This window comes from Argopecten irradians, chromosome 3, assembly GCF_041381155.1.
Source record: "Argopecten irradians isolate NY chromosome 3, Ai_NY, whole genome shotgun sequence".
In the NCBI taxonomy this organism is placed as follows: domain Eukaryota; kingdom Metazoa; phylum Mollusca; class Bivalvia; order Pectinida; family Pectinidae; genus Argopecten; species Argopecten irradians.
The window spans coordinates 27,006,180-27,019,762 of NC_091136.1; the positions used below are offsets into that span (position 1 = coordinate 27,006,180).

Here is a 13,583-nt window from a genome sequence, read left to right on the forward strand (position 1 = left end):
CAGAGTGACCTACAATGGTTGTACCATTATCCTTTACAGAGTGACCTACAATGGTTGTACCATTATCCTTTACAGAGTGACCTACAATGGTTGTACCATTATCCTTTACAGAGTGACTTACAATGGTTGTACCATTATCCTTTACAGAATGACTTACAATGGTTGTACCATTATCCTTTACAGAGTGACCTACAATGGTTGTACCATTATCCTTTACAGAGTAACCTACAACCATTATCCTTTACAGAGTGACCTACATTGGTTGTACCATTATCCTTTACAGAGTGACCTACAATGGTTGTACCATTAACTTTACAGAGTGACCTACAACCATTATCCTTTACAGAGTGATCTACAATGGTTGTACCATTATCCTTTACAGAGTGACCTACAATGGTTGTACCATTAACTTTACAGAGTGACCTACAATGGTTGTACCATTATCCTTTACAGAGTGACCTACAATGGTTGTACATAAACTTTGTCTTTTACAGACTGACTTACAATGATTGTACCATTATCCTTTACAGAGTGACCTACATTGGTTGTACCATTATCCTTTACAGAGTGACCTACAATGGTTGTACCATTATCCTTTACAGAGTGACCTACAATGGTTGTACCATTAACTTTACAGAGTGACTTACAATGGTTGTACCATTATCCTTTACAGAGTGACCTACAATGGTTGTACCATTATCCTTTACAGAGTGACCTACAATGGTTGTACCATTATCCTTTACAGAGTGACCTACAATGGTTGTACCATTAACTTTACAGAGTGACTTACAATGGTTGTACCATTATCCTTTACAGAGTGACCTACAATGGTTGTACCATTATCCTTTACAGAGTGACCTACAATGGTTGTACCATTATCCTTTACAGAGTGACCTACAATGGTTGTACCATTATCCTTTACAGAGTGACCTACAATGGTTGTACCATTATCCTTTACAGAGTGACCTACAATGGTTGTACCATTAACTTTTACAGAGTGACCTACAAAGGTTGTACATAAACTTTGTCTTTTACAGACTGACTTACAATGATTGTACCATTATCCTTAACAGAGTAACCTACAATGGTTGTACCATTATCCTTTACAGAGTGACCTACAATGGTTGTACATAAACTTTGTCTTTTACAGACTGACTTACAATGATTGTACCATTATCCTTAACAGAGTAACCTACAATGGTTGTACCATTATCTCCTTTACAGAGTGACCTACAATGATTGTACCATTATCCTTAACAGAGTAACCTACAATGGTTGTACCATTATCCTTACAGAGTGACCTACAATCCTTAACAGAGTGACCTACAATGTTGTACCATTATCTTTACAGATGACTACAATGATTGTACCATTATCCTTAACAGAGTAACCTACAATGGTTGTACCATTATCCTTTACAGAGTGACCTACAATGGTTGTACCATTATCCTTTACAGAGTGACCTACAATGGTTGTACCATTATCCTTTACAGAGTGACCTACAATGGTTGTACCATTATCCTTTACAGAGTGACCTACAATTGGTTGTACCATCATCCTTTACAGAGTGACTTACAATGGTTGTACCATTATCCTTTACAGAGTGACCTACAATGGTTGTACCATTATCCTTTACAGAGTGACCTACATTGGTTGTACCATCATCCTTTACAGAGTGACTTACAATGGTTGTACCATTATCCTTTACAGAGTGACCTACAATGGTTGTACCATTATCCTTTACAGAGTGACCTACATTGGTTGTACCATCATCCTTTACAGAGTGACTTACAATGGTTGTACCATTATCCTTTACAGAGTGACCTACAATGGTTGTACCATTATCCTTTACAGAGTGACCTACATTGGTTGTACCATTATCCTTTACAAAGTGACCTACAATGGTTGTACCATCATCCTTTACAGAGTAACCTACAACCATTATCCTTTACCTACAATGGTTGTACCATTATCCTTTACAGAGTGACCTACAATGGTTGTACCATTATCCTTTACAGAGTGACTTACAATGGTTGTACCATTATCCTTTACAGAGTGACCTACAATGGTTGTACCATTATTCTTTACAGACTGACTTACAATGGTTGTACCATTATCCTTTACAGAGTGACCTACAATGGTTGTACCATTATCCTTTACAGAGTGACCTACAATGGTTGTACCATTATCCTTTACAGAGTGACCTACAATGGTTGTACCATTATCCTTTACAGAGTGACCTACAATGGTTGTACCATTATCCTTTACAGAGTGACCTACAATGGTTGTACCATTATCCTTTACAGAGTGACCTACAATGGTTGTACCATTATTCTTTACAGAGTGACTTACAATGGTTGTACCATTATCCTTTACAGAGTGACCTACAATGGTTGTACCATTATCCTTTACAGAGTGACTTACAATGATTGTACCATTATCCTTAACAGAGTGACCTACAATGGTTGTACCATCATCCTTTACAGAGTGACCTACAATGGTTGTACCATTATCCTTTACAGAGTGACCTACAATGGTTGTACCATTATCCTTTACAGAGTGACCTACAATGGTTGTACCATTATCCTTTACAGAGTGACTTACAATGGTTGTACATAAACTTTGTCTTTTACAGACTGACTTACAATGATTGTACCATTATCCTTTACAGAGTGACCTACAATGGTTGTACCATTATCCTTTACAGAGTGACCTACAATGGTTGTACATAAACTTTGTCTTTTACAGACTGACTTACAATGATTGTACCATTATCCTTTACAGAGTGACTTACAATGGTTGTACCATTATCCTTTACAGAGTGACCTACAATGGTTGTACCATTATCCTTTACAGAGTGACCTACAATGGTTGTACCATTATCCTTTACAGAGTGACCTACAATGGTTGTACCATTATCCTTTACAGAGTGACCTACAATGGTTGTACCATTATCCTTTACAGAGTGACTTACAATGGTTGTACATAAACTTTGTCCTTTACAGAGTGACTTACAATGATTGTACCATTATCCTTAACAGAGTGACCTACAATGGTTGTACCATTATCCTTTACAGAGTGACCTACAATGGTTGTACATAAACTTTGTCTTTTACAGACTGACTTACAATGGTTGTACCATTATCCTTTACAGAGTGACCTACAATGGTTGTACCATTATCCTTTACAGAGTGACTTACAATGGTTGTACATAAACTTTGTCTTTTACAGACTGACTTACAATGATTGTACCATTATCCTTAACAGAGTAACCTACAATGGTTGTACCATTATCCTTTACAGAGTGACCTACAATGGTTGTACCATTATCCTTTACAGAGTGACTTACAATGATTGTACCATTAACTTTACAGAGTGACCTACAATGGTTGTACCATTATCCTTTACAGAGTGACCTACAATGGTTGTACCACTTACAGAGTGACCTACAATGGTTGTACCATTATCTTTACAGAGTGACCTACAATGGTTGTACCATTATCCTTAACAGAGTGACCTACAATGGTTGTACCATTATCCTTTACAGAGTGACCTACAATATTGTACCATTATCCTTAACAGAGTGACCTACAATGGTTGTACCATTATCCTTTACAGAGTGACCTACAATGGTTGTACCATTATCCTTTACAGAGTGACCTACAATGGTTGTACCATTATCCTTTACAGAGTGACCTACAATGGTTGTACCATTATCCTTTACAGAGTGACTTACAATGGTTGTACCATTATCCTTAACAGAGTGACCTACAATGGTTGTACCATTATCCTTTACAGAGTGACCTACATTGGTTGTACCATTATCCTTTACAGAGTGACCTACAATGGTTGTACCATTATTCTTTACAGAGTGACTTACATTGGTTGTACCATTATCCTTTACAGAGTAACCTACAATGGTTGTACCATTATCCTTTACAGAGTGACTTACAATGGTTGTACCATTATCCTTTACAGAGTGACCTACAATGGTTGTACCATTATCCTTTACAGAGTGACCTACAATGGTTGTACCATTATCCTTTACAGAGTGACCTACAATGGTTGTACCATTATCCTTTACAGAGTGACCTACAATGGTTGTACCATTATCCTTTACAGAGTGACCTACAATGGTTGTACCATTATCCTTTACAGAGTGACCTACAATGGTTGTACCATTATCCTTTACAGACTGACTTACAATGATTGTACCATTATCCTTTACAGAGTGACTTACAATGGTTGTACCATTATCCTTTACAGAGTGACCTACAATGGTTGTACCAACAATTTGAGCTGGCTGTGGACATGTATCAGGACTTTATAGACGTGATGGAAGAGTTAGATAAGAAAACGTGGATACTGGAGCCGGAGAATCCTGTGTACAGTGCCACCTATAGGAGGATTGCAGTGTGTGAGTATTATATTAGTGGACCAATATGCACTTGAGTGGTTTAACACTGTCATTAAAGGTCATTGGCAAGTTTTGCTGTTTTCAAACAACTCTAGATTACATATACATCATACTGTTGTTGAACTGATTAGATTAAACAGATAATTGACCAATGAATGACATGGGATTGATATCATACACAATAAATGAATGAAATTTAGTCCTCAAAATGGAAAAGGGGCACTGATAGGAGGGGGGAAGGGGGGACACTTATCGGGTCAAATATGGTAGATTAAGACTTCATTTAAATTTCATTTAAATTCAATAAATAATGAAACAGTAGCCACTATATTTGTGTATAGTTACATAATGCTTTAATGGCTGTGATGATTTATAGTGTGACAGTGGGGATGTATGTAAGATGTACATATAGGGGCTTATCGTTATGGATGATCCGCTAACGAGTTTGTCGGTGGTGATAGGGGCTCATCTCTCATACTTTGTTGACCTAATTAGGAGGTACCTGACACCTTTATCTAAGGGTCCAGAGTAACAGATGTGCCTATAGCTAATAAAAGTGATGAGAGTTACTTAAATTCTGATATTATCTATGGTAAACTTCAAGTTAGTTCAAATTGACAGATAGTTCGAATATACAATAATCATTTAAATAGCTACTGTTAGTTTGGACACTTGACTTTTTTTGATAAATCTTATTTAGGTTTGAACACGTTAAATGATGAACATTAAGTTAAGATTTTTGTTGGCACATTATCACAATTTGGTTTCCGAAAATGGTGATATTTTGTCAGACCAGCAAAGAGATTTGGAGAAACGAGTGTGTTCAAGATTCATTATTATGCAGAATAGAAATCTAAGTCCAGAATAAAATGTTTTACACCGAAATATCAGACACAAGATATACAATGCCTAATACTGAATTTAGCACCCTCCCCCACCCACCCCATAGTACTCTCTGTAGTAGATGTTACAAAGCATTGGAATCAGATGTGTAAGAAATACTACAGTCAAACCTGTTTATAATAAAGACCACCCAATGGATAAGAAAAAGTGGTCTCTATAGCCAAGTGGTCATTAAACACAGGTCATATGGCCATTTGGGACGTAAGAAAGTGGTCTTAATAAGAGGATGGTCTTTATACAAAGGTGGTCACTAAAGCAGGTTTTACAATAATACACATGTACATTGATATACATGTTGTATGTACATGTCTTATAAGAAGATGGTCTTTATACAAAGGTGGTCACTTAAGCAGGTTTCAAAATAATACACATGTACATTGATATACATGTTGTATGTACATTATGTATATGTCTTAATAAGAAGATGGTCTTTATACAAAGGTGGTCACTAAAGCAAGTTTCAAAATAATACACATGTTGTATGTATATGTCTTAATAAGAAGATTAGATACAAAGGTGGTCACTAAAGCAGGTTTCAAAATAATACACATGTACATTGATATACATGTTGTATGTACATTATGTATATTATATGTCTTAATAAGAAGATGGTCTTTATACAAAGGTGGTCACTAAAGCAAGTTTCAAAATAATACACATGTTGTATGTATATGTCTTAATAAGAAGATTAGATACAAAGGTGGTCACTAAAGCAGGTTTCAAAATAATACACATGTACATTGATATACATGTTGTATGTACATTATGTATATGTCTTAATAAGAAGATGGTCTTTATACAAAGGTGGTCACTAAAGCAAGTTTCAAAATAATACACATGTTGTATGTATATGTCTTAATAAGAAGATTAGATACAAAGGTGGTCACTAAAGCAGGTTTCACAATAATACACATGTACATTGATATACATGTTGTATGTATATGTCTTAATAAGAAGATGATCTTTATACAAAGGTGGTCACTAAAGCAGGTTTTACAATAATACACATGTACATTGATATACATGTTGTATGTACATGTCTTAATAAGAAAATGGTCTTTATACAAAGGTGGTCACTAAAGCAGGTTTCACAATAATACACATGTACATTGATATACATCTTGTATGTATATATTATCACAGTCACATATCAAATGGTGAACATGTGTATAGATAAAAATGTTTCTCTTGTCTACTGTACAAATATCGATATCAAATTTATCTATAGTAATCACAAGTCTTGGCTAGGGAAAATCAGTGCAATGTGGCTTGTATACTTATTGAAGTTGATAGCATTACATATACCTGAGTTTTTCATCATGAATACTTTAGGTCATCTGAACTGAACTGTTGTGACTTACTACCATTGTCACATGTGTTTTTGTTGTGCAAATTACCTTCAAATTTTTTGCATGAAAATTTTGCCAAAAACCAAACTTTATATAGCAACATTCCCAAAATATTCAGAGAAAACACTAGATTTTGGTCCAAAGGTCATAGTACCAGAAATACCCTTTTACAAAATTTATTGTTGAAGTGCTTCAAAGACTGCACAAAGTGCTAAAAAAATCTCGCTGAAATAAGAATGTTAACAGTATTACAGGATAAATGCAGATAAAGAAGAACCTGTTACGTAATCTTGATTGAGGAAGTGGGAAGGGGTGCCCAGCGGTCAAGATAGAGTCTATGGTATTCACTTATCAAGGAGATTTATCTTTGGTTTTGATGTTTTATTTTGTTTTCACAGCGCCCAATGTGTCCATACAAATCAGTGTTGACTACCGCCACCCCAGGATGTTACCGGAATGTAGATTTTTAGGGGCTGATCAAGGTTGGTTCATTTTCATTTCACATTAAAATGTTCTGTATAGGTAGATAATAAATGTACCTTTCTGTTGTTTCCGAATAGGGGAAATAGAGGTAAATCCTATAAACCAATACTAAGTTCTGCTTTGATTGATACCAAATTTGTTCAGAAGCATCCTTGGAGGATGGGGAACAGAGATTGTATAAATTTTGGCTCTGACCCCCCCAGCGGCAGGAGGGTGGGGCCCGATAGGGGAAATAGAGGTAAATCCTATAAATCGCTACTAGTCCTAGAGTTCTGCTTGGATTGAAACCAAATTTGGCCAGAAGCATTCTTGGAGGATGGGGAACAGAGTTTGTATTAATTTTGACTCTGACTCCCCAGGAGCAGGAGGGACGGGGCCCAATAGGGGAAATAGAGGTAAAGCCTTTAAATCGCTACTAGTCCTAGAATTCTGCTTGGATTGAAACCAAATTTGGCCCAGAAACAGCCTTGAGGGAAGGGTAACAGAATTTGTATAAATTTTGGCGCTGACCCCCTGGAGCAGAAAGAGTGGGGCGTGTTAGGGGAATAAGAGGTAAATATTCAAATTCTTTCAGAAGAGAAACAATAAACCTGTATTTAGAACATTATCAGCATTACAAACCAGGTGAACGATACAGGCCTTCTGGGCCTCTTGTTGAACTTTTTTGATGACTATCAAAGGACCAAACATCTTTGGTCACGACCCGTGCCATCAGTTTTTCCAGATGTTACGTCAGTGATAGTAACCTTTCCAGTATCGAGGATGGTAGAATCTGTGATATGTAGATTTTGATATTGAATTGCTCCTGTAAGCAGATTTTGTTACTGATGAGTTTACTATAATTCCTATAAACACCTTTGCTTTGTTGTAGCTGTTGTTCCATTGCGAGAGAGCCTCAACTCAAACCTCCATCTATGGTAAGTATATATATAGTCGTTTTTTCTCTTAAAGTTTAAAATAATGAAAGTGTGTTATTAGAGAAAATATGATTTTTTCTTATTCCTATTGTCAAAGAGTACTACATAATTGTAATGCAGTCTAGTGTTAGTTAATGAAGATTAAATCAATATTCGGGTTGGGATACTAAAGTGATGTGGGCCTAGTATGATTAGCCCCACCTTCTGGTGAGTGTGACATCAACAAATCATGTCAAAATATGGTGTCACAGTCACCAAAAGGTAGGACTAATCGATGGTATGTCATTTTGGCATCTCAAATCTGATGTATTGCCCTGGATACTGCTGTACATATATAAACCCTATATATGTACACAAGGGGCGACTCGTCTATAATTTTAACCATTACAATACTACTGATACGTGGGAATTCTGATAGTTCAACTATTGCAGACTGAAATTACAATAGTATTGTGGTGGTATTGCATTTTGAATTCTACTAAATTCCTGTCGATGAATTGGCCGCCATGTTGTACATCTAGTGCATCTGGAGTTGCTTATGTTAACCTGCTAGCATCAGTAGCAACTCAATCACTCTAACGATCGTGATTGAGAACAATGTCAGTGTTTGTTGTTTGATTGAATAGCATGGAAAAGATGACATTTTATCGTGACTGTTAGTCTGTTACTGTATTAAACCACTGTGAGCTACATCATTGAAGTCCAAGTTATAGAAAGCTATCTGAGAATTGAAACTATCGATATCTTAACGTACTATCAGTAATTGTTATCAACTTTGCAATTGATTGATCGAGTCGTAAGGCATACAATCACAATAGATTAATAGTTTGATGTATTGTTATACCCCCCAATGTCCACCCTAGGGTAAGATGTTACTGTGATCATGTTTGTTCTCATTACGACCTAGGGATGAACAGAAAGGACTGTTAGATGTTACTGTGATCATGTTTGTTTTCATTACGACCTAGGGATGAACAGAAAGGACTGTTGGAAAACCTACAAATATTACTGGGAACAGAGTTACCTTCTCCTTCCACGTCTACAAAAGAGGTTTGTACCGAGTTCCCTGATGGAAAATGATAATTAACCAACTGGTCATTGACTGACCACCTGTCCAAGCCAGGAGTGTGATGTAGCCTTTTAATAAACAACTTCTTTTCATTGACAAAGAATTCCATGGTCATGATATTGGGTTGATATAGTGTGTATAAAGGGTGTCTTGAAATGTCACAGAACTTTATTCTGTTGCAGGAATTTAGTGTGGAGTGTGGGATATGTTATGCCTATAGACTTGATACAGAGCTTCCTAATCAAGCTTGTAGTGATGTAAGATGTGGACAACCATTCCACCAAACCTGTCTGTATGAGGTAAGCCTTCCACCAAACCTGTCTGTACGAGGTAAGCCTTCCACCAAATCTGTCTGTATGAGGTAAGCCTTCCACCAAACCTGTCTGTATGAGGTAAGCCTTCCACCAAACCTGTCTGTATGAGGTAAGCCTTCCACCAAACCTGTCTGTATGAGGTAAGCCTTCCACCAAACCTGTCAGTATGACATATGCTATTTCCTGTCTTTATCAAACTAATAAATCAAATGCTTACGGCTTTCAAATTAGAATGATTGATATTTAAGTGAATTCAAAGTTGATGAAAAAGTTGGATGTGGCTAAGTATCTTACAGTGTTCTGTTTGATGTTACAGTGGCTGAGAGCCTTGCCTTCCAGTAGACAAAGCTTCAACACCATATTTGGGGAGTGCCCTTACTGTAGTAAGGTAAGCCATGTGTGTCTATACATAGGATGTTTTATTATATAAAGAAATCTATTCTTATCTTATAAAGTTTTTATACCCCCGCAACAAAGTTAAGTAGGGGTATACTGAAATCTGGTTGTTTGTCTGTCTGTCTGTAGACACAACTTTGTCCGGCTAACTTCTGCTAAAGTACTTGACAGATTTTAATAAAATTTGGTAGACAGATCTCTGACATAAACGGGAGTTGAGTAAACTATAAAGGGTTCTGCAATGTCACCTATTAATGGAGTTATTACTGAATTTGTGCCACGGGGGTATCAGTCGTCCAGTCTGGCGACAGTTCTAGTTAAGATCTGGTGTCTTTTTCTACAATGATCATAAAAGAAAATGCTTTGTATAATATCAGGGATCAATCAAGGTTTTGGGGGAAACTACCCCTTTTCTTTGGCGAAATATAGGGGAATTTGAATCTTCTTATTTTGGTCCAAAATTATATTCATTTTGACGAAAAAGTACTGTAAAACAACTAATTTTATTTTTAGATTAAGTAAAGCAAGATTTTAAGCTCAATAATGAAAAATTTGAGTTTATCATAAAATATGCAGTAGCTGTATGATAAATATGAATTACAAACAAAAGTCTAAAAAGATTAATGAAAAATAAGTCACATGGGAAATTCTGTTACAAAAACGGTCATTTTTTAGCTACAAATGGGTGATTTTTAAATCTTCAGGGGAATTTTAGGCCAGAGGGGAATTCCTCAAGGGGAAATTTACCCATAAACGGTAATAAAACAGAGCTAGATTGATCCCTGATAATTAAGTGTTTGATATGGAAAACGCGTACATTGTCTTGTAGTATTGGAGCTCAAAGATATGCTTTTCACCAAACTGTAATTTAGTTCATCTTTTGGTATTCTATTATAATATGAAATCAAACTCAAATTGTCAATTGTCATTTTGTTGGATTTTAGCCAATCAAAGTGAAGATGCCTGTGAAGAAGTGATAGCTAAGATGATGATCCTTGTAGTGCTAACAAGCCACAATATTTTGACATTACAACTCCTCACTCTAGGACACTGGTTCTCATCTTCACATAAGGCTGGGTTCATCATCTGTAAGATTGACACAATGTAATATTAATGTAATATATGTGTTTATCATGGGAGGTGTGGACAGTGGGCCCTTGACATTCTGAGCATTTTGTCCCCAACCAAACCATCTGGATACATTCCCTGCTTCCTCATCTGGAGTTTTAAGAACTATCAACACCACAAGTTTACAGTACTCATATTGTTTTCTGGTTAATATGTAATATAGGATGTTTGTGTGTAGTGGGAGATTGTTTAAAATCGTGTGATTGTTGAGTGTATGTGCATTATCAACTTAACATGTGGTTGTGGCAGTGTACAAATGTGATGACTTGTTAGATGGTTATTACTACTGTAAAACCTACATAAGAGACCACATCTGTGTAAAGATCACCTATTCAATAAGACCACGTTTTTGGGGTCTCAAAATGGCCATTTTTAAATACAATTGGCCTGTGTATTAAGGCCCGATATTACTTTTGTCATACATAGAAATTCTTATTGACTCCCTATTGTCCTTTAAAAGTATGCACTTTGATTACCAGCAGGGTTCCCACGCAACCTTAAAACTGGAAAAAGTGGGGAAAATTGAAATAAAAATGCAGGATAGGGAAACCCTTTAGAAACAAGGAAAATTTGTTGAAATACCTTGATAAAGCCTTGAATTTTATTACTTACTTTAATTTATTAAACTGTGTCTGATCAGCAACAAACTTATTTATTAAACATTTAACATGAGAGGCATTTAGGAAGCTACACAAACAAACCAATGTGAATATATAATTTATATATTCATTGTTTTCTTTCATAATGAATGTAGTTTTAGGTTGGAATAGGTCCAGTCAGCATCATTCAAGTTGCATTACTCTTCAAAACAAGAGGCCCAGAGGGCCTGTATCGCTCACCTGGTTTTTTGTTAGTAATTATCACAAGACTCTGACAATTAGAAAAATAAGCAAATTGACTCCCAAAGTTTAATTTTGAATCACAACCATACAATGATGCTATTGATACCATACAAATATGCTATCCAATACATAGGTTCAGAGATAAAGTAATTTATATGAAAATAGTAGCCTAATTGACCTTTTGACCTCGCATCTATTGCCGTCTAAGGCCCCGGGGGTCAGCCCTATCATTTGTACAATTTCAAATCCCAGCCCTATAAGGATGCTACCATTGCATTATAAGTGCTCTTCCATTCTTAGTTGCAGAGAAGAAGTCGTTTATATGGAAATAGCTAAATTGACCCCTTTTGACCCCACCCTTCAGGCCCCGGGGGTCAGCCCCATCATTTGCAAAATTTTGAATCCAAACCCTATAAGGATGTAACCATTGCATTATGAGCGTAATCCCATGTTAAGTTGCAGAGAAAAAGTCATTTATATGGAAATTGACCACTTTTGACCCCGCCCCTCAGGCCCCCGGGGGGTTAGCCCTATCATTTGCACAATTTTGAATCCCCACACTATAAGGATACTACCATTGTATTATGGGTGCTATACCGTGCTTAGTTTCAGAGAAGAAGTCGTTTATATGGAAAGAGCCAAATTGGCCACTTTCGACCCCGCCCCTCAGGCCCCCTGGGGGTCAGCCCCATCATTTGCACAATTTTGAATCCCCACCCTATAAAGATGCTACCATTGCATTATGGGTGCTATACCATGCTTAGTTTCAGAGAAGAAGTCGTTTATATGGAAATAGCCAAATTGGCCCCTTTTGACCCCGCCCCTCAGGCCCCCTGGGGGTCAGCCCCATCATTTGTACAATTTTGAATCCCCATCCTATAAAGATGCTACCATTGCATTATGGGTGCTATCCCATGCTTGGTTTCAGAGAAGAAGTCGTTTATATGGAAATAGCCAAATTGAACCCTTTTGACCCCGCCCCTCAGGCCCCCCGGGGGTCAGCCACATCATTTGTACAATTTTGAATCCCCAACCTATAAAGATACTACCATTGCATTATGAGTGCTATCTCATGCTTAGTTTCAGAGAAGAAGTCGTTTATATGGAAATAGCCAAATTGACCCCTTTTGACCCCGCCCCTCAGGCCCCCGGGGGGTCAGCCCCATCATTTGTACAATTTTGAATCCCCACCCTATAAGGATGCTACCATTGCATTATGGGTGCTATCCCATGCTTGGTTTCAGAGAAGAAGTCGTTTATATGGAAATAGCCAAATTGACCCCTTTTGACCCCGCCCCTCAGGCCCCCGGGGGGTCAGCCACATCATTTGTACAATTTTTAATCCCTACCCTATAACGATACTACCATTGCATTATGAGTGCTATCTCATGCTTAGTTTCAGAGAAGAAGTCGTTTATATGGAAATAGCCAAATTGACCCCATTTGACCCCGCCCCTCAGGCCCCCGGGGGGTCAGCCCCATCATTTGTACAATTTTGAATCCCCACCCTATAAGGATGCTACCATTGCATTATGGGTGCTATCCCATGCTTGGTTTCAGAGAAGAAGTCGTTTATATGGAAATAGCCAAATTGACCCCATTTGACCCCGCCCCTCAGGGCCCCCGGGGGGTCAGCCCCATCATTTGTACAATTTTGAATCCCCACCCTATAAGGATGCTACCATTGCATTATGGGTGCTATCCCATGCTTGGTTTCAGAGAAGAAGTCGTTTATATGGAAATAGCCAAATTGACCCCTTTTGGC

At 37.3% G+C, this 13,583-nt stretch overlaps 1 protein-coding gene across 3 annotated transcripts in view; it reads left to right on the top strand.

Moving 5' to 3' along the window:
- The window catches only part of LOC138318040 (E3 ubiquitin-protein ligase FANCL-like), a 50,231-nt gene that overhangs the window by 22,244 nt on the left and 14,404 nt on the right, over positions 1 to 13,583 (top strand). For all 3 annotated transcript variants that reach the window (XM_069260089.1, XM_069260091.1, XM_069260090.1), the window contains exons 8-13: positions 4,267 to 4,417; positions 7,068 to 7,151; positions 8,024 to 8,069; positions 9,038 to 9,119; positions 9,321 to 9,437; positions 9,769 to 9,840. In XM_069260089.1, coding sequence (XP_069116190.1) covers positions 4,267 to 4,417; positions 7,068 to 7,151; positions 8,024 to 8,069; positions 9,038 to 9,119; positions 9,321 to 9,437; positions 9,769 to 9,840 — 552 coding nt within the window. The remainder of the gene's footprint in view (positions 1 to 4,266; positions 4,418 to 7,067; positions 7,152 to 8,023; positions 8,070 to 9,037; positions 9,120 to 9,320; positions 9,438 to 9,768; positions 9,841 to 13,583) is intronic.